Source organism: Vulpes lagopus, chromosome 12 (genome assembly GCF_018345385.1).
Source record: "Vulpes lagopus strain Blue_001 chromosome 12, ASM1834538v1, whole genome shotgun sequence".
In the NCBI taxonomy this organism is placed as follows: Eukaryota; Metazoa; Chordata; class Mammalia; order Carnivora; family Canidae; genus Vulpes; species Vulpes lagopus.
This window is the reverse complement of record NC_054835.1, coordinates 6,705,084-6,727,079: the sequence shown is the minus strand read 5'-3', so window position 1 is coordinate 6,727,079 and position 21,996 is coordinate 6,705,084. Positions and strand designations below refer to the sequence as shown.

Genomic DNA, 21,996 nt, shown 5'->3' with positions numbered 1-21,996 from the left:
TCACTTGTCCAGTAAAGCCTCGTACCAAACTGCAAGATCTAAGTCCAAAAAGCTGCCATTTACTGCTGTCACCATCCTCCCCTGGCCGAAGTTCCCCCAAAGCCTGTCTCAACCCCCAGGTTCAGTGGCAAAGACAACAGATCCTTCCTCCAGTAGGGAGGCCACAGCCCCACGTGGCAGAGGTGGCAGATGGAGACCAGATCCCCCTCCCCGAGGTGGCTGGTGGCCGCAGAGCTTTTCCTGGGTCAGTGCCTATACCTAGTACCTTCCCCCACCTCTCTCTCTCTCTCTCTAAGGCTCCCTCTTAGGGATAGCTGCCGGTACCTACAGACTAGGGGGTCTGGCCTTCAAGGAGCTTTGTTCCAACCATCCTACTCGAGCAGGCTCCACCCTCAGTTACCCGCCCTCCCTCTTGTCCCACCCCTTCCCCCAAAACTCTCTGCCCCTTGGGGACCAGTGCCAGGTTCCAGTCATCTCCTGCACACTTCCAGGCCCTGAGAAGTTCAGAAATCACCGGAGATGTGTAATCGGTTTCACTCTGGACAAGGCCTTGTGAACAAACCACCCCGGAGGCACCCTGCTGGCTTCATCCCACAGCATCGCTCCAGAAGCCTGCTCAGCAAGGGCTCCAAGGCTAGGCCAGCAGATGATGCTGGGAAACCAGAGGCTTTGCCTTGTGGGCCAGGCCAGCCTCACCCACTAGGGGCACGGGAGGGGACCCCAAAAGGCCTCTCGGGCCTGCTGGAAAAGCCCCAATGGCCCTGCCCCTCCCCATGGAAAGGCCAGAGACGTTATTTATCTAGAGGGGCTGCCCCACCACCCCCAGGCCTTCAGTGTCCCCAGGTCTCCCCAAGTCCTTCAGAAGGAGACTTTGCAACTCTGAGAAAGGAAAACAGATGAGGGGGGAAAAAAAGGAATCAGGAGCGAGAAAACAAAACAACAACAACAAAAAAAAACTAGCTCATTCTAGCCACAAAGGGAGAAGAGAAAGAGCGAGAACGAGCAAGCAAGCTGCAGTCCCGCAGTGACCCCAGGGGAATCGTGTGAGTCAGAGCAGCCATATTGAGCAGGAAATTACTCACAGACGCTGCGTTCCTGCCTCTCCACTCCCAAGAGAATCGGCCTTTTGTAAATGGTTCCTCTGTCAGTAACTGAGGGGGGATGGGGGGAGGCTCTGCACAGCGCCTTCCTGTCAGCTCCTTCCCTTCCAGCTGAAATCTGATCCCTCCCTTCCCAAAACTCCAAATTTAGAAGCCAGATTGAAACTGAAATTCTTTTCCTGCCGGCCCTGGGCTCTTAAAGGCGCCAGGGCTGCATTTCCTGAGACAGCAGAAGCCCTGCAAGGTGGGGCCCCCTCATCCAGGATGCGCAGAGCTACCAGGGCAAGTCCTGGGAGACAGGGAGGAGATGCCCAGGTCCATTTCCAACTTCTTGTTTTGTTTTTTCCTCCTAGTTGCACCAGCCATCCTGATCCCCAGGTCTCTGGAGGCAACACCGCCCCCTTCCAGACTGAAGCACACAGAATTCTGCACAGGGCTTCAGGTGCCCTGTGTCCCAGTGGGAGCTCGTTCATGAACCAGGGGCAGTGAAACACTGGTGCAGGGTGGAAGGGGACTGGGGTGGGTGTAGCCTGGACAGAGCTCCGGAGAACTAGCACAGCACAGCGGCAGTCAGCACCCTCGCTGACCAGGCCTCAGCTTAGCCAGGTGGCCAGGGAGCCCTCAGAGCTGCTAGCACCGGCGTTTACCACCATGCCCAACCACCTAGACCCAAAGGAAAAACCAGGCCTTGCAGATAGGGTGCCGAAGAAGCAGAAACTCTAGGGTTTGCCTTTCTGCCTCTCCCCCCAATTAAGTTACTTAAAACCTTCTCAAAGTTCGGTGTGCCGTTAGCGCCACCTAGTGGTCACTGTAGGATTTTCCAGCAAAGGAACCGAGTCCCAAACTTTAGAAACCTTTTGGGTTTTTATACCAGTATAACCACCCAAACAAATAAAAATACAACATTTTAACCTGGAATCAATTCCCATATTCCTTGAGGCCCGGCCTGGCTGCCTTCCTTGTTAGGCACTGACGGACCCAGGGGCTTGGCTAGCCACCACAGGGAGCCAGAACAGCCTAGCCCTTTACCCCCAAGCAAGCAAAGCATGGCTCAGTCTAGAATGTGCACTCCTTCTCCCCACCCTGTTCCTCCTGTTCCCTCCAGGGTCTCCTGCGACTCCCAGACCCTCGCATTCCACTCTGGAAACAGTAGCACGTGACTGGCTCTTGAGGCAGTGAGCCAGGCTGCCCCAAGTCCTTCTGACCTTGGGCCTGCTACATGCTGAAGGCAGCAAATCTGAGACTGAAGCAGTGGCTGCCCAGCCGTCAGTCCTGGCTCCATTTGCTGACTTGGAAAAACATGTCATTTCCCTCTGGCCTCTGGAGTTTGGCAGAGGCCTGAGCCGAATGCTGACCATGAGGAACCTGGGGCTATGGCTACTTAACCAGGCTTCTCTGTTCAGGGGGCTCAGAACCAGAGCCAAAGAGCAGCCCTGGTGGGGAGGGGACCCAGATATGCATGTGGGCATCGGAAAGAGAATGATGGCAAGACCATCTCCAGACACTACAACCAGGGCACCCTTTCAAAGTTTGGGGGCAGGGGGGCGACAGGTATGCAGCAGGGAAGACAAAAGGTCCTAACACCTCCTGAGAGAGAGATCCTAAGAACAGTGAGTCCCCAAATTCTGTGTAAAGTCACCTGGCAAGTGTATTTAAATACGGGTTCCTGGGTCTTATCCCCCAAGATTCTTGACTCAGAAAGCTGGGGTTGGGCAAAGGAACGTGGGTTTTAACAAGCTCCATGAGTGACCTTGAGGAAGTGGGAGACCTGGCCTTAGTGGGCAATAGCAGCCAGTTAATAAACACCCCCTGCCAGGGAGGCTTGTAGCCCAGCCTGCTTGGTTCACCTCCAGGACTTCATCTGGCTCAAGTCCTCAGGCACTGACAGAGATGTGTCCCTTCAGCAGAAATCTGTCCTGTTGTCCACTGAGCCTCTCCACCTCCTGCCATAGTTTCATCCCACACAGCCACATGCCAGTGGCTAGAGAGAGACCCTGTGGGCCCCGCCCACCCCTTCAGACCTGCCGCATTGGTTACCAAGCCCACTAGTGATCAAAGCTCAGTCCGTCAGCTCAAGTGTCCCACGAGGTTCAGTAGTAACCCCAGACCACTGATTTGGGAAAGGAGATCCTGGACAGTCAGACATTGGCTTAACCTTCCACAGGCCTAGTGGGGCTACCTTGTCAGTAACCCACCTCCTAGGGACCAGCCCTGCCATCTTTGGGTGAAAACTCTGGCTCCTCTGACCCACTCCAAAGCCACCAACCTCAGTTGATCTCAGCCTGGAGGCCACCATGGGTGGCCCTCACCCCCTTCCCCTCACCTCAGTGATAAACAGGATACATTCCAGGAACATGTAGTCCTTGTGGTTCTCATTCACAGCCTTCTCATCAACAAAGTGCCTTGGCTCCAAAAACGGGTGGTCTAGGAACAGCAAAGAGCCCCAGGGTTCAGAACCAGACACTCACACCGCCAAGCACCTCAGCCCAGGGTTGTCCACACCCACCCCGGGGGCCACTGTCCTGCCCATGTGCTCTCAACACTTGACCTTGCAGGAGCAATAAATGATGAGTGTGTGCGTGCATGTGTGTGTGTGTGTGTGTGTGTGTGTGTGTGTGTACACGAACTTGCTCTCATGGAACAAGCTGTGGCTTTGCCATTTTCTAGCCATGTGACCTTGAACCAGTGATTTCAGCCTTCTGAGGCTATTTCCTCATCTGTGCAGTGGGGATGAACTGCACCTCTCTCATGCCGCCTGGTGATAGGGACCGGAGTCAAGCCTCCGACATGGTACCTGCACAGATTAAGTGCTAGTCGATGGCGGCTCGTCTCATCCTGGCCAAGACCCTTCCCAGGGTCACTGAGAAGTGACCTAAAATGTTTCAAACAGTGCCTGGCACAGAGCAAATACTCAAAATACCTATTCATATTATTATTTTTTTTTTTTCTATTCATATTATTTTTTAGGCAGTTAATGTTATATGGAAGAAGAAGTCACTCCCCGGCCCTCACCCACCATAGATCCAGTGAGCCACCCAAGCCTGGGGAGCAGTTGCAAAGTGGGGGGAGCAGGCAAAGTGGGCCCACAGGAAGCAGCTCACTGCCTCCCATGGGTGGCTACTCCCTGATGGGCCCCCTTGTGCACAGCTTGATAATAACAGTGGATGACACCAGTCACCAAGTCAAAAGAGCCCCTCATTTTCAACATAAAACCCCACAGCTGCTGCCAGGAGTGGGGGTGCATTTCACACCAGTCCATTATGTGCCAGGCGAGTGCCCCTGCTCCAGCCTGTGTCACTTTCCATTATCTCGGCACACTCTGCCTCCACCTCCCCCATCCTCCCTCAGCCTCCCCGGCCTCCCCTGGCCTGCCCTGCCGAGCCACAGCCAGCTCTCAGCACAAGAGCCAGCGCTCAGCACAAGGTCAACAGCAAACAGCCTCAGTCAATAGCCAGACTAATGCCTGCTTTACAAGCTGTCACTGTCTTCCCCAGCAGCAGAAGTAAGGCGAGAAGGGAGGGAGGTGTATAGAGCAGACACCCCAGGGGGAGGAGCAGCAGATGCCCCTTCAGTACCTATCAGCTGTGAACTGCCCCAGATGAAGGGCAGAAACTGAAAGTCGTCCAGGCCCCACACTCCCTGGCTGCCCGCTGGCTCCATCCTGTATGTTTTCTGGAGTTTCCGCATAACCTCGAGGTACCTGCACAGGAGGGCAGGGAAGAAAAAAGTAGCAAAAAGCAGTCTCCACCCTTCTGCCATCAGGAGCTCACTGAGGCCAGAAATAACCACCTAAGAGTGTAACTGGTCTCTATTTCAATTAAAACCTACACACGTAAGTTATGCATCAGCTGGTATTCTCAAAATAATGTCGATTTTTTTCTCCCACACTCAGCCTTCTTTTGGCCCAGGAAAGGGGGTTTTAGCACCATCAACTCATAACATGAGCTCCTGGACAAGAGCCTCAAGCTGTCTAACTCTGGCCTGCCCATCGGCAAGCTGGTGGGGGACAGAGCAGATCATCTCCTGGAACCTCCCAGCTCCTGCCTTCCCTGTTCTCAGGGGCTGCATCAGTGTCACCTGGGAGCTCTGGCATCAGCATCGCCAGAGTGGGGCCTGGGATGGGTGTGTCAGAGGCCTCTGGCAGCTGCAGTGCACCTGTGTTGCCAGGCAGGTGGTCTGGGGACAAGGAGCAGCTCAGAGCCTGAACGCAGTTCAGCTGGCTGTGCGACCTTAGGGATCAGAAGATGGTTTCTCTGTGCCTCTGTTTCTTCATCTATAAATTGGAAATAACTCTACCTAGAGCTGTTGGGGGAATCTAGGGAGGGAGTTGCATGCAGAGTGCTTAGGACAAGGCTGGCCAGGGAAAATGCCACAGAGGCATTAGTAGTTGGCAAGTGACCCGTTTCCTTCACTTGTTCTTATTTGAATCTGAACCTCTCAGAAGGCTTCCTGGACACCCCATCCACAGACAGAGCTTGGTTAGGACAGGCTGAAAGAAGCATTGGCCACTCAGGAGAACCTGCCAGCATCCTGTCTCCAGCCTGGCAGTGATGAGGAGGGAAGACCCTTGCCACTCTTCTTCTCACTCACCGATTGAACACCTTGAAGACAATAGCTATTTGGTCATCTACCCGGAGCACCCCAATCTTACAGAGGCAGCAGAGGAAAGCAGCAAAGGCTGCTTCATGTCCTAGAGGAGAAAAAACAGCTGAGGTCGACAGTCTTCCAGGAAAAGGAGTGGTACTATTCTTGGTCTCACCAGAGTCCACATCACTGAGAACTGCCCCTCTACAGAGGAAGGTCAACATGGAGATGATGGGGCCTCTGCCCCTTCTAGAAAGACCCAGGCCCTTTTGGTAACTACTGCTACTATAATTCAACTCCTAAAAGGCCAAGGCTGTGGACTTCTTAAACAGACATTTGCATTTTGTTTTGTAGGTTTAACTCACTGGTCAATTCCACACTATCAAGTGAGCACATACTACAAGGGCAGCCACTGTCTGTATCAGGCACTAGGGAGACTAAGTCCATGCCTTTGCTTGATAGTTTATGATCTTCAGGATGACAAACAATAAATATAGACAATCACTTCTATAATTCTAGCTCTGAAGGAGAAGGACAGGGTGATACCTGGAGGATATCACAGGGGGACCCTGACATTAGGGTTCAAGAAGGTTTCCCTAAGGAAGTAATATTTAATCTGAAAGATGAGTAAGAGTTGGTAAGACACTGCATGTGAGGGAAGCAGGAAGACCAATCTAGCTAGAAGAAATAGCATGTGCAAAGGTCCTGAGGTGAAAAAAAAATGGGTATGTTTGAAGAACACTAAGAAGGCCGGTATGGCTAAAGCAGAGAGGACAAGGGTGAAAGGATAACAAGACTTAACTGCCACGTAAGAAGTTTAGACTCAGTATCCTAAGAGCAATGGGAGCCACGAAGGCTTCTAAGCAGAGAACACATGGTCACATTACAGGGTCAAAAGACAATGCCGGAAAAAAAAAAAAAAAAGACAATGCCGGGATCCCTGAGTGGCGCAGCGGTTTAGCGCCTGCCTTTGGCCCAGGGCGCGATCCTGGAGACTCGGGATCGAATCCCACGTCGGGCTCCCGGTGCATGGAGCCTGCTTCTCCCTCTGCCTGTGTCTCTGCCTCTCTCTCTCTCTCTGTGACTATCATAAGTAAATACAAAAAAAAATAAAAACAAAACAAAAAACAAAAAAACAAAACAAAAAAAAAAGACAATGCCTTCCACAGGGCCCCTGGCTGGCTCAGTCAGTGGAACTGTGACTCTTGATCTTGGAGTTGTGAGTTCAAGCCCCACACTGGGTATAGATAGGGAGGGAGGTAGAGAAAGAATATTTCAGCGACTTCCTGTCCCATCTCTATAGAATCAAGGTTGCTTCCAGGGCCTGGGAAGCTTGTGAGCTGTTCCTCTCACCTGCATGGTTCCTGATCTCCACCAGCCAGAGGCCAGGCAGCCATGGCTCAGGGGCTCTCACACACCTGATACCAGAAGGAAAACCCCAGTTGACCTGGCCAGTGTCCCTTCAGAGTCCCTCCCTGTCCATTTTAGGCCAAGTCCTGGAAGTCTCAAACACCCGATAAACCTGCTCCCCAGCAACAGGGGAAGCAGAAGACAAAGCCTCCCCAGGACCCAGGTTCAAGGGGACCCTTTTCCAGGCCTGCCTCAGTGGCCTGTGTTTCTCTCGAGGAACCCAAGGCCCAGGCAAGGTGAAGGCCAGAAAGAGCAGCCGGTCTTGCACTTGCCGCTTCAGGACAGGTCAGGAGGGTGCGCCTACCAGAACAAGGTCCTCCTCAGCTACCACCCACTGCACAACCAGACAGCATGCGCCCTCTTCTGCAGAACTCCATAGCACACAGACACTGGCATGTCCGTGTACCACAGCGTGTACCACAAGGCTTCCAGAGGCTACAGAATGCTCTCATTTCTCAAGGTTCTGGTAAGGGGTCACCCTAAGATATAGTAAGTGCTCAATAAATTACTTTGCTGCTGGTGATAAGCTCAGAGACCATCTTTATAAGGAATGGAAATCGTGGCTGCACAGACACCAAGTCTGTGGCATCAGCTCCCTCTGGTGGACCAAGACGGAGCAGCAGGAGCAGCACCAGGCCTCCCTGCACCCAGGACAACTGCAGCCTACCTGGCCCCAAAGGCTCTTGCTCAGAGGGCCCTGAGACAATCCGGAGCAAAGAGGAAGGAGCCCAAGAAGAGGCTGCGGTGAAGCCAAGTAAACACAGAGAGCAGCAGGTACCTGTGCCATAGTCGATGCGTGTGGAGTTCCCCACTGACTCCTTTAGGTAAACGGCCACCTCAGGCACAGCAGCTGCCAGACAGGTGGGGACCACTGTGGCCACCAAGTTTTCTGCTTCCTGATAACACAAGAGACACAAAGTGGTGGCAGCAGATTAGGCAGCATCCTGGTAGGCAGGCACCCAGGAGCAGCATTTGGCTGGGGCCCAGCGGGCCATGCCAGGCTGGCCTGGCTCCCTGCTCTGACTGGCTACAGAAAGAAGAGGGAAACATTTACTCTTACACCATACAGCAACTACCCTGGGGTGGTTTCTAGTCTGCGGACCCTTCCTCCAGGGGACAAGGATCTGGGACAAGATAGGAGGGAATTGCAAAGAAGCCATTCGACTCCCTTATCCTGTAACTCACTGATGTCCTTATAGGCACCATCTTTCTTCATACTCCCAGGGTAGCAAGAATCTGTGCCATATGTCCACCAAAAAACATACGAGAATGTTCATAGCAGCATTATCCATAGTAGCCCTCAACTGAAATGTCCATCAGCAACAGACCATGGTGTGGTTAGGTGCTGAAACACCACACCACAATGAAAAAGCTCAGCTGCTCCACACAACATGGGTGACTCGCAGAGACAGAACACTGAGCAAAAGAAGTCAGACATTTATAAGAAATTCAAAAACAGGTAGCACTTATCTATGGGATAGAACTTAGAAGAGTCTGGAGGTGGATATCACCTCAAAAGGGGCACAAGGGTCCCGCTAGAGTGCTGGAGTGTTTTAGAGCTTGATACAGGTGGTGGTACAAGGGTCAAAACCTACGTTAAGGTCCATCAAGCTGTATAGCTATGTTGTGTTCACTTTCCTGTAAGTTAGAACTCAATAAAAATCTTAAAAAGAAAACAAACAAACAACAAAAAAAAACCATGTACCCTCTTAAGATTCCAGGGGCAGCCCCAGATTGCAGGGCAGCATTTTGCTGGGTCCTTGAGACTCCCCTCTGCTCCAGGCAAAAACACGAGGTCAGAGAAATGAGGACTCAAGTTGCTTTAGGTTCAGTCTATGGACACCTGGCAGGAAAATCTCCTAGAGACCTGAGGAAAATCTGGATTCCCAGGCCTTACCCTAGACCTACAGGACTCTGATCCTGCATTTTTATTTTTTGTTTGCTTTGAACAGGTATCACTGTGATAGGATTCAAAAATAAACACATTAACAAAATTAAAACGCACTGAATTCTACTTAAGAAACCTATATTGCACTAAATGCTAACTACCTGAAATTGAAATAAAAATTAATAATTTGAAAAATCAAGAAAAAGAAGTACAATACTAAATTCTTTGGGATTTGCCAAGAAAACATCAAAAAGTAAAAAAGCAAATAATTACACATATTACAAAAGGGATGCATTGAGAAGTTTCTATCCCCCTTCCCACTCTCTCCTGCCCTGAGAGAAACCACAGCTTTATTAGCCTCTTGTATATCCTTCTAATGGTGTTTCTTTACACAAACTGAGCAGTTTGCGTAAACTAGGTCACCAGGAACTGATGTTTCTTTACGCAACCAGATCTTTTCATTTTTTCCTCCTTCCTACCAAGAAGTAGCTCACCATATGTGTCAGACCGACCCCAGGTTCTTCTTCAACTGAATGATAAATCCCAGACTGCCTCACCCCAGGCTCCAAGTAGGTCTCCTAGTCTTTCTCATAGCTGCATAGCACTCCAGGCTAGCTCTACTAGTTTATCCAACTGACCCCCTACACATGGACACTTGGGACATTTGAATCTGTAGCTAATGCAAACGATGACCTAATTAACAGCCCTGTGCAGAGGATTGGGCATCCACAGTGGTGGTTCCCAGAAGATGACGGGGGCAGAGGGTAAATACATTGGTACTTTTGGTAAGTGGAATTTAACAAACGCCCCAGAGATGCTGAGATACCTGAAAGTTCCTGCACCCCTGGCCCAGTCCCCAAGTATGTCCTGTGACAGCCTCACCTCGTCGAGTTTGGCATACCAGGTCCTGTAGGCCTTGTTCCCAAATCGAGAGGGCTGGTCCACCGGAGGGATCTCATCAATCCACCTGTCCAGTGTGTTGAGGAGGGCGACCAGTTTCTCAATGGCCTATAATAGGTAAAGTAGAGGGGACAAGCCACAATGACGAGTGGCCCCCAGCTAGAGCCACAAAGGGAAGTCTCACCTGCTGCTGGACAACGACCCCTAGGCATGGCATTAAGTGGTAAGTGTTGGGGAGATCACACACTCCTACAGGATGGAGTTTTAAAATCCAACTGTCTGCCCTGCATGGGAGCCTCTGTCTGTGTCTCTGCCTCTCTCTCTGTGTGTGTGTGTCTTATGAATAAATAAATAAATAAATAAATAAAATATTTTTTAAAAAAAAAGGGATCCCTGGGTGGCTCAGCAGTTTAACGCCACCTTCAGCCCAGGGCATGATCCTGGGGTCCCGGGATCAAGTCCTACATCAGGCTCCCCACATGGGAGCCTGTGCCTGTGTGTGTGTGTGTGTGTGTGTCTCATGAATAAATAAATAAATAAAATATTAAATCCAACTGTCTGGTGGTGGGTGGGGGGGGTGGCGCCTGGGTGGTTCAGGCGGTTAAGCGTCTGCCTTCAACTCAAGTCATGATCCCAGGGCCCTAGGACAGAACCCTGCGTCGGGCTCCCTGCACAGCGAGGAGTCTGCTTGTCCCTCTCCTTTTACCCCTCTCCCTCATCCATGCTTACTCTCTCTCTCAAATAAATAAAATATTTAAAACACGGGTTCCAGGGCACATGCTGCCTGGTAGCCTGCCTGATTTCCTCATAAGCCTTATCCCACATCAACATGTAAACATAATTTTATGACAGCCTTTAGTAAGTCAATAGTATTTCATTGTGCCAACATACTATGATTTATTGAATCTCTCACTGTTACATATTTGGCTTATTTCCAATTGTCCACTTCTACAAACAATCTGGGAAGTCTCCTTCAGCAGAACCACTGGGTCAGAGGTCCAAACCTCTGTAATGCTTTGCTGGGCTGCAGTTTCAGGGAGCCTGTCTCCCTACACCTTTCCCACAGCAGGCAGAAACCAAGACATGGAATTGGTGCCACAGGCCAGGGCAGCATTAGCACACAGAATGTTACTCAATGAGGAGATCAGGTGAAGCTGACTATCCAAAACACAGGTCTAGAAGGGCAGCTAGAAAAGGGCTCCTTCTGGGTGTGGCTTGTAAAAAAAAAAAAAAAAAAAAGGCCAGGACGAAAGGCTAGCAGAGGGCACAAAGCAGAGGGTGTTTAGAGGCAGGCAGCCCTGGGAAAGAAGACCTTGCCAGGAAGCAGGTCTTGCTTGTGTCCACCGGGCACCACGAGCACAGAGAGAGACTTCCAGAAACCCCTGATACTGGGTAGGACCTAGCAGGGTAGTGCCCACATGAAAAGTTCTGAGGAGGAAGGCAAGGCTCAGTCAGGTCCACTGCTGCATTGCGCAGGCTCTGCAGAGGGGCAGTCAGAGAGCTCTGGGAGAGGGAACATGGACTTGAGCTAATGGAGTATCTGTCAGCCAGTGCCCATCCTCCCCAGTCCCCCTCAACACCCCTCCACCCCCACACAGCTCCAGGAGGTACAAATCACTGCAGGCCAAGTAAACAGCACCCCCTGGCATTAGACAACGTGACAGTGGCCTGAAGGATGCCATCCCCCACCTCCCCTCTCAGGAAAAGTTACCTGTAAGAGGGGAAACTCCCTTTATACCTGGCTGAGGCAGAAGGCCAGGGTGACATAAAGCTGCCCAGCTGTAATGTGTGAGAAAGTGCTTCCAGAGCCCAGCTTTGTGAAGAATTAGGTCACCAGGACCTGATAAGGACAGAGCAAACCTGACCCCATGCTGCAACCAGGACTCGGGAGTGATGAGGTGGTAATCTGGCCCCAAGAAGTACCAGCCAGGCCCGACTCCCGGGCCATCTCAGTCCTGGGCCAGGGCTGAAGGGGATAAAGAAGGTGCTGGAAGGCTGTGGAAGCCAGGCCCCAGCTGCCAGCTCAGCTGGGGCAATGAATAATTAAAAGGCTCCTCGCTCCTCTTTCTGGAGAGGGCTTTCAGAATGCAGGGGCTGCCACTATTGTCTGACTGGCTGGGCCAGAGGGGCTGTGAGCCAGAACCCTCAGGAAGCACAAATAATAATTTGAACTACCCTCCTGCTTCCTCACCCAGGGCTTCCTCTTGGATTTCATGGACCAATAAAATTTTCTCTAAAACATTACTTGCCAGTGTTTTTTTTTTTCTTTGCTCCCAACTTAAATATCAAACAAGAATAAAAAATAATAATAATCCTTTTTTCTTTAATGACTTTATTTATTTATTCTTGAGAGACATAGAGAGAGGCAGAGACACAGGCAGAGAGCTCCATGCAGGGACCCTGATGCGGAACTCGATCCCAGGACTCAGGGATCACGCCCTGAGCCAAAGGCAGATACTCAACCACCACTGAACCACCGAGGCGTCCCTAATCCTCTTTTCTACTCACATTTTGCAAAACTCAAAAAAACCCTGAAGATTAGGACAGACATAATCTCAAACTGAAGGAGAGCCTTCTAAACATGGGTCTAGACAGTCTCACCAGATTGCCCTTGCTTGCTCCCTTCGATGCTGCTGGTCTGGAAGCTGCCACCTAAGGCAGCTCCATCTGCCCTCTCCCCAGCTGCCAACCCTGTGGGAGGAGGAAGGACTAAGAGGAAATAGGTGCCCCCAGCAGCTGTGCCAAGGGGGCCCCCCTCACATCCGTGGGCTGAGACCACATGCTGTCAGTCGTGCCTTCTGCTGCCCTGCCAGCTGTGGGCAGAAGCTGGAAGACCTCTGGAGACCAAATTAGTCACCTCTGACCACCAAGTGATTGCCCTGGCACTGGGATGAAGCCTAGTTCAGGAAGAGCCCCCAGGTGAAGCAATCACACCACTACTAGAGGTTAGAACTGAAAAATAGCTAATGATAAGAGCTAATGTGCCAGGCACTGTGCTAACATCCCTATGTGTGGGATTCCCACTGAATCCTCCCCAGGGGCCATGAGTCGGTCTGTTGGCTCTTCCACTCATAGATGAAGAGATAGAAGGTCAGAAGGGACAAAGCCACTCAGCATGGAAGGGAGAGGTTATCAAAACCCAGTCAGCCTGACTCCAGAACCCAAGCACTTAACCATGCTACAATCCTGCCAGAAGAACAACTCCTGAGCTAAGACAACACCTGGCTGGCGTGGAGTCTTACCATCAAAGCGTGAGGGTCAATTATGGGACCTGAGAGGGATTTGGAGGCTCAGGATCTGCTGGGGTAATTAGAACATCCCCCTATAATTAGCCTACCCCCACCACACTCCCTGCTCCCTGAGCACAGCCCAGCTTCCCTCATCACACACTCAAGGACAAGCCCTCTCCTCTCTCAAACCACAAACTCAGTGATGGACCAGCTCCCAAGAGAAGGAGGTCTATCCCCAGCACAGGCCTGGCTCCCCTCTGGTGACAGAACAAGACATCAGCCTCCCACCAGCCAGTTAGGGCCCAGGAAGAGGCAGCTCTCTGGGGCGGGGCAGGGGATGGGGGTGGGTGGGAGGGGGGAGGGAAGGCAGCGGGGCAGGGGCTTTGATATGAGCATTGCCCTGCTAGCCTCAGGACAGGTGGAAAGACCAAGCCACAACAGGGTCAGGCCTTACCCGACAGGGTGAGATAAGGCACTGAGAGGCAGCTCAGGCCCTGGTGTCTGAGATAAGAGTCTCAAGATGACTGTGGGCCAACTAGGATAAGAACCCAAGAGCCACTGGAGGCCTGGGACCTAGCCCTAGGAGGTGGCATCCAGTAAGAGCAAACAGCCTGCAAGCCCACACCACCCCCCACAGCTCTTGTCCTCTCCACAAACCACCTGTCTCTGAAACAGCAGCCAGAGAGTGCACACCCTGCAGTGCATGCCCTAAACTCAGTATTCCCACTTCCAGGAATGATTCCTTAGGAAAGAGCATCCACAGGGATGCCTGGGTGGCCAGTGGTTGAGCATCTGCCTTCAGCTCAGGGCGATCCTGGAGTCCTGGGATGGAGTCCCACTTCGGGTTCCCCACAGGGAGTCTGCTTCTTCCTCTGCCCATGTCTCTGCCTCTCTCTGTATCTCTCATGAATAAATAGAACCTTTAAAAAAAATGTATTTAAAAAAGGAAAGTGCATCCACAGATCTATATGTAAGGTTGTTCAGAGCACCAATATTTAGGGACACAATCTCAAAGTCCACAGTCAGGGGCTGCTTAAACAATGAGGGTGGGCTCAATGAGACAGCCATTTATATAGTGGAGGGGCAACAGGAGAGGAGGGGCTCACATGGCAGGTCTGGCTGGCATTCCCAAAACTGTTCCTAGGGACACCCCAGGGAGGCGGGTAGGAGGGAGAAAATCGGGAGAGGTCAGCTTTTTGTAAATACACTTCTATTACTGTTCCCTTTGGTGAGCACACTTACTTCGTTTACGATCTTTTTTTCATCTAAAAAGTTACATAAAAACACCAGTTAGCAAAAATGCAGGCTGTAAGATGTGTACTTCCCTTGATCCCAATTTTATAAATCTCTATCTATTCACAGATTGAGGAAAAGGAAAAGATTAGAAATACAAACACTGGAGATCCCTGGGTGGCTCAGCGTTTTAGCGCTGCCTTCAGCCCAGGATGTGATCCTGGAATCCTGGGAACAAGTCCCACATCGGGCTCCCTGCATGGAGCCTGCTTCTCCCTCTGCCTGTGTCTCTGCCTCTCTGTCTGTGCTCTCATGAATGAATGAATGAATGAATGAATGAATGAATAAATAAATAAATAAATAAATAAAATATTAAAGAAAGAAAGAAAGAAAGAAAGAAAGAAAGAAAGAAAGAAAGAAAGAAAGAAAGAAAGAAAGAAAATACAAACACCAAGAGGCACCTGGGTGGCTCAGTAGGTTGAGCGTCTGACTTTTGGTTTCGGCTCCAGTCATGGTCTTTGGGTCCTGGGATTGAGCCCCGCCAGGATCGCACTACTATATCAGACTCTGCTCAGTGTGGAGTCTGCTTGTCCCTCTCCCTCCCCTTACTCATGCAGGCTCCCCCCACTTCAAATAATAAATATTTTTAAATAAAGAAAAGAAATACAAACACCAAAATGTCAACTGCACATGTCCTTGGGCAGTCTTATTTTCTGCCCTGGCGTGTTGTGGGCAACAAGCACATGTGATTCTCCATAGCTATTCTGGGAAAGGCTCTTCGGTGGCAGGTTCCCTGCCTGTGCCTACCTCAGAGACTTTGTACTCAAAGGTCAGCTTCTTTCCCTTCACACCTTCATTGAGGGTGAGGATGAATCCGATGTAGTCAGCGTATGCCTACCAAATAAAGTGGGGAGCAGGGAGGGAGAGGAATGTCAGACCCCTGACCCTCCACCCCCCTACCCAGCCCCCAGCTCCATCCAGTTGCCAAAGAGCTCCAAGCTGTCCCCTGGTCCCCAGCCTGCCAGCAAGGGAAGCAGAATGATAATGCCAAATTCCACCCACCACCCCCCCGGACCCTCCATCCTTAACAGCTGGCAAGTCAATGACCATGATTACACCTGGATCCTCAGCCAGAACATGCTCATTACTACCACCAGGAGCTCCTTTACACAACCCCACAAGGTAAACACTCACTGTCCTCATTTTATAGATGAGGAAACCAAGGCTTCACTTCAGGAGAGGTGACTTGCCCAAGGTCTCCTAAGACCAAGCTCTCATTAGATATGGAGCTAGGACCCCACAAGTCCTACAATTATACTACACCACCAGGAGTTCAAGGAATTCCACAAGGGTTCCTCCCCTAGTAGGCTTCCAGATGTTTCCCCCCACCAGACAGGCCACGATGTCAGACTGTAGTGCAGCCCGTCTGCTTCCTAGAGAAGAAACAGTTTTCTGCCTACAGTCAGGTATGCCAGCACACCCATCCCTGGCTTCCAATTGGGCACTGTCTTCCCTGCTGGGCTAGGGTTACAGCCAGCACATGGGTAAGAAAATAGTGAGGTGCAGGCCTCTGGAGAAGTAGTCCCAGGAGCAAATGACTTCTGTTTGGTCTCATTTCTTTTCCATCTCGGCTGCCTCTCAATCTCTTCCCTCCTCTCCTTATCCAAGCTTTAGAGATGGCAGCAGCAGCCACAGCAAGCCCTGACAACTGACCATCCAGCATCTAGAAAGGAACATTTCCTGTACCAGGACCTTCCTACAGCCTGTGGAATGGAAATGAGGGGTCACAGGGCAGGTCTGAGCCCTCGTCCTGCCTGCGGCCAGTGATCACAGTCATTCTTACAAATTACACCGGATGCAAAGACAGAAAGCAGCAAGGGGCAGTGTCCTTGCTCCCACACAGGCCCGAGTCTCTTGGTGACTAAAGCTCAGGGCATTCTTATAAACATACCTGTCTCCACCAACGCCACCATCCTCATCCCTGTAACAGTAACAACCATGCCTCCAGGTCAGTACCCCTCATGAATGCTTAGCGCTGGGTCAGGTGCTTTTTGGACTTTGAGTCCTTTAAGCCTCCAAACAACTCATTTTTCGTAGAAGAAACAGTCTTGGCTAGCTTAGGCACATTACCTAAGTCACAAGAAGAGGAAATGGCAACCCTCAGGTCCCATAATAATTCAAGCTTTGATCTCTCTGACCCTAAGTCCATCCTCTTGCTGCACTCTGCTGCCTAATCAAACTGTGTGAACCATGGCACAGAGTCACTTGTGAAGTCACACACTTGAGTGGTGAGCTTTAGAGCAAGCGAAAGGCTTCTACCCAAGATTGTTCAACAATACTCCATTAGAAGAACTAACCAACGTTTCCCAAAAAGTGTTGGCACCTACGAAGGGCCAGATAGTAACTATTTTAGGCTCAGCAGACCATAAAGTCTGGTTTACAAATTCTCAACACTGCCAGTGAGTGCGAAAGCAGCCATGGACAATACATAAACAAATGAACCTTGCTGTGTTCCAATAAAACTTTATTTACAAAAACAGACAGAGGTCCAGATTAGGTAAGAAGGCAGTAATTTGCTGACCTATGGCCTAGAGCATGGTGGCTCAACCCATGTCTATCTAGAGACAGAGGACCTGGGCGTGAATCTTGAAACTCATCCCAACCACTTGCTAATGCTACCATCTTGCTAAATTTCTTTATCTCCTGGTCTCACTTTTCTCACCTTCAAAATGGAGATGAACACTGAGTCTACTTCCCAGAGTTTTTGTGAGGATTAAATGAGCTAAAATATACCTGGCACATCATAAACACATCCTCTTTGGAAAACACCCAAGGGGAAAGCAAAGAACTAAAGCCATATTTGGATTCAGCAATACTGTAGGTTCAAGGCAGACTCAGGGTTCTCAACCCAAGTGATTTAGCTCCCAGGTGACTTCTGACAGTGTCTGGAGACACTTTTGGTTGTTAATAACTGGGGGGAGGGGTGCTGTTGGCATCTAGCAGGTAGAAGACACAGAAGTTACTAAACATCCTACAATACACAGGACAGCCCCCTACCACAAAGAATTATCTACTCCCAAATGTCAACAGTGCTAAGGTTTAGAAACCCTGAGGTAGAGCAACCAAGATGATGAAAGGAGTCAAACCGTGTCCTCTGAGCAGCTGTGGGGACTAAGGTGTTTATCCTGGTGAAGATCTAGGGGGAGAATATAACTCAGAAAAGTCATGATAACCATCGGCAAATATTTAGAAGGCAGGCTTATGAAAGAGGAGCCAGAAAAGCTTACATGGCCCCAAGAAGGACAAGCCACGGCAAATGCAGGGTGTGGGCTCAGTGTAAGCACAACAGACTCCCCCCACAGAGAATGAGCCCTTCTGTACCAGTGACTCTCCCCACCCCAGCTGAGCAGACCAGGGGTGGGCACCTGGCTGTAGCTGGGACCAAGGCTTTCCCTGGGGATTTGAAATTGGCTTTCTTTTTCTTAGTCCCAATCTTTCCACAGCCTGTGCCAGAAGCCTGGGAGGTAGAAGCTGTTCATTTCTGCCCACCATTGGACTGAACAGCACAGAAAGGTGGTCAGCACTTCCTCTTGCTCCAGGTCCCAGTTCCTAGGTGTTTTTAGGCCCAGCCACCTTCCTGGCCTAGGTTTCAATGAGATGGATAACCTCCTCTCACTTAGATATGCTGACTCCCAGACTGGCTGTAACTTCTCCCCGTGAGAGAGAACAGCTGGCTCCCCCGTCATCTCTCCCCCCAGCTTCTAACAGCTCTGGTTCCAAGAGCAAGAAAGGTCAGGAGCTCATGGTCTCTGAAAAAGCCCAAGTTCTTCATCCCAGCTCTGGCTCAATACTGCAGACACCACGGGTACCTGAGAACGCTTCCATTTGCCCATGTCTGGAACCGTGTGGATCTCCTTTTTCGGAATGATGAAGTTCTGAGTGGCTGGAGGGATATCCTCCGAGGAATCTTGACAAAGAAAGTGAAAAAGCAAACAGATAAATAGAATCTTCCCCTCAACCCAACTTCCTCCCTTCCTCTCTCTCTCTCTCTCTCTCTCTCTCTCTCTCTCTCACACACACACACACACACACACACACACACACACACACACACACACGTTTAAACCAAGACTCTAATCCCCAGTCCCTAGGGTAAACCAGACACGTACTCCCAGGACAGAGTAATGGCTTGTTAAAGCCAAGCCCACCAGCCTCCTGTCTTTCCTTCAGCAGCACAGAGCCTGCCCATACTCATGATCCCCTCAACAACTAGAGGTTCAGTGGTGCCACGTGCCCTCACCTCCTGGTCCCTCACCAGAGAATGGTCAGAAAAATAAAACCAATTTGACCTTTTAGACAGAAGCAGGCAATTCAAAGAAGGGGGAAGAAAATACAAATGGCCACCACCAACAAACATTTGAAAAAGATTGCCAACCTCTGAATAAGCAAAGAAATGTAAATGAGACGGCTCTTCCAAATCAGGGTGGCAGATTAAAACCATCTGGCATGAAAAAAAAAAAAAAAAAAAACCATCTGGCATGGACTGGTGAAGAGGAAGCAGGAATTCTCCAGCACTGCTGGTGGAAGTCTTGGTAGAATCTGCTGAGGCAATTCAGCACTGACTTTTGAAGCAAAAACCACACAGACCCATTGAGCCAACAGTTCTACTTGTAGGCATCAAGCCTTCACGTGCTCACAGAAATACACAAAGATGCATATAAGGGCACTCACTGCATGGAAAAAGGAAACAGCCCATATATCAATTGATAAGGCAATGGGTAAATAATAATATGGCCCATATAATGGAAATCTTCAGCTTTTTAAAAGAATAAAACCTAAACTATTGACATAAGAAAACAGCCCAGATATTAGTAAACGAAGAGAGAAAATTAAGCTATGTTATATACAATATAATCTCATTACTGCGAAAATAGCTATACATACTGTATAAATAACGTATGTATCTAATAGCACGTACATTGGAAAAATCTGAAGGATTAACCCCAAAGTTAGTTAATAGTTATCTTGAGGAGGTAAGATTTATAAGGGACTTCCATTTCTAAGCTACAAATTGCTATTAAAAACTAGCATACAGTATGGGGTGCTGGGTGGCTCAGTCAGTTGAGCACCCAACTCTTGATTTCAGCTCAGGTCATGATCTCATAATCTCAGGGTCATGAGATGGAGCCCCACGTCAGGCTCTGCACTGAAAATGTGGAGCCTGCCTAAGATTCTCTCTCCCTCTCCCCTCCTCCCACTTTGAGCTCTCTCTCTTAAAAAAAAAAAAAAAAAAAAAATTAGCATTCAGTACTTTTGTAATCAGAAAAAAAAAAACCAACTATTTTCTGTATTCAGAAGTTGAGGAAAGGAAAACACAGGGTAGTCTCATGTGCTGACCTACAGGCAAACTTCACACCAAAGCAGACTGCTTAGTATGAGCGGCCTCTCTAGCCAAAAATATCTGGTCCACACTGCAGGATTCCCTTTACTCTGACACTGGAAATACAAGCCCTCAGTCTCTTCTCTGTAATTCCAAAATCCAGAAACTTCTAAAAAGTCAAAGTTCTTAAAATAAGCTTGGCACAAATTCATTTGATACAAAAGTTAAACCTAAACCAACATGAGGACATTTACAGGCTTTGCAGATCCCTCATTAGGAATTTAGGTTTTGTTGCAGATATGGTTTTTTTTTGTTTTGTTTTTGTTTTTTGCAGAAGTATTTTTGTTTGACTGTGGGGTGCTGGGATCCCTGGGTGGCGCAGCGGTTGGGTGCCTGCCTTTGGCCCAGGGCACGATCCTGGAGACCCGGGATCGAATCCCACATCGGGCTCCCTTTGCATGGAGCCTGCTTCTCCCTCTGCCTGTGTCTCTGCCTCTCTGCCTCTCTCTCTCTCTCTCTCTCTCTCTCTCTCTCTCTGTGACTATCATAAATAAAAATTAAAAAAAAAAAAAGATTGTGGGGTGCTGCTTTCTGAAATCTGAGAAAATCTGAATTCTAAAATACACCTGACCCCAAGAGTCTTGGATAGGGGCTGTGCCTGAATCTACTATTGAAGTTCTGTTGGGGCAGCCCCGGTGGCGCAGCAGTTTAGCGCCGCCTGCAGCCCGGGGTGTGATCCTGGAGACCCGGGATCGAGTCCTACATCGGGCTTCCTGCATGGAGCCTGCTTCTCCCTCTACCTGTGTCTCTGCCTCTCTCTCTCTCTCTCTGTCTATCATAAATAAATAAATATTTTTTTAAAAAATGAAGTTCTGTTGTAGTAGTTAACGCCTTCCTTTAAAAACACAAACTCGGGGATCCCTGGGTGGCTCAGCGGTTTAGCATCTGCCTTTGGCCTAGGGCACAATCCTGGAGTCCCGGGATCAAGTCCTGCTTCAGGTTCCTGGCATGGAGCCTGCTTCTCCCTCCTCCTGTGTCTCTGCCTCTCTCTCTCTCTCTCTCTCTCTCATAAATAAATCTTAAAAAAAAAAAAAAAAAAAAAAAAAAACCTCTCAGGATGCCTGGGTGGCTCAGCAATTTAGCGTCTGCCTTAGGCTCCAGATGTGATCCCAAGATCCGGGATCGAGTTCCACATCAGGCACCTTGCAGGGAGCCTGCTTCTCCCTCTGTCTGTGTGTCTCTGCCTCTCTGTGTGTCTCTTATGAATAGATAAATCAAATCTCTTAAAACACACACACACACACAAACTCTCCAAAGAGAGTCACTCATGACATATAATAAATCTGTCCCCCTGCTATCCTCCTAAAACCTAGCTGACTTGGCTGCACGGAGAAAGGGGACAGGTGCCTAAGATGGTTCTGGAACTTGTGACAATTGGGAGATTGAAGCATTCCTGAAGAGGCCCTAAGGAAGCAGAAAGTGCTATGATACCTGGAGACCTATGGAAGAGAACAGAGAATCTGGGAGGAGAGCAAGGCAAACCTCTGACTAATTCAAAATTCAAACCAGAGCCCAAAAACCAAATCAGAAACTCTCTTCCTCCTCCCACCTGTTCTACAAGCTCTGTTCCCAGAACCCAAAATTAAGGCCCTTACTATTAGTAAATTACTTTAAGACACTATTAATTAGGACCACCTGGGTGGCTTAGCTGGTTAAGCATCTGCCTTTGGTTCAAGTCATGATCTGTGGAGATCCAGCCTACAGGGTTCCCTGCTCAGCAGGATGTCCGCTTCTTTCTTTCCCTCTGCCTCCTCCCCCTTGCTCACGCTCTGTCTCTGTCTCTCAAATAAATAAATAAAATATTTTCTTAAAATGCTATTAAATAAAAAGTTTTATATAGGTCAGGCTGTTAACCTACCTCATTGGGGTTTGTTTTTTAAGATTATTTATTTATTTGAGAGAGAGCAGGAACAGGGAGGAGAGGGAGAAGCAGGCTCCCTGCTGAGTGCGGAGTCCTGACTCAGTCTCGATTCCAGGACCCTGAGATCATGACCTGAGCTGAAGGCAGATGCTTAACCTACTAAGCCACCCACATACCCCTAACCTCATTGTTTTTATGGGAAAATATGTTCCATGTTCCAAATAATCAACTTGCAAATGATCTTTAGGAACAGACAGCCCTTCTGTAAGTAAGTTCCCTGTCAAGAGACAGCCCTTCTGAAGTTATTTCACAGGTGGGAAGCCCTCCAAGCCAGGCCTAGTGTCAAGGGA

At 49.6% G+C, this 21,996-nt stretch overlaps 1 protein-coding gene across 2 annotated transcripts in view; it reads right to left on the bottom strand.

Moving 5' to 3' along the window:
• PTPA (protein phosphatase 2 phosphatase activator) overlaps window positions 1-21,996 on the bottom strand; it is a 35,454-nt gene that overhangs the window by 11,437 nt on the left and 2,021 nt on the right. For both annotated transcript variants that reach the window (XM_041723722.1, XM_041723724.1), the window contains exons 2-8: window positions 18,215-18,312; window positions 15,153-15,239; window positions 9,865-9,990; window positions 7,873-7,990; window positions 5,691-5,790; window positions 4,676-4,800; window positions 3,424-3,524 (exon numbers count right to left, since the gene is read on the bottom strand). In XM_041723722.1, coding sequence (XP_041579656.1) covers window positions 3,424-3,524; window positions 4,676-4,800; window positions 5,691-5,790; window positions 7,873-7,990; window positions 9,865-9,990; window positions 15,153-15,239; window positions 18,215-18,312 — 755 coding nt within the window. The remainder of the gene's footprint in view (window positions 1-3,423; window positions 3,525-4,675; window positions 4,801-5,690; window positions 5,791-7,872; window positions 7,991-9,864; window positions 9,991-15,152; window positions 15,240-18,214; window positions 18,313-21,996) is intronic.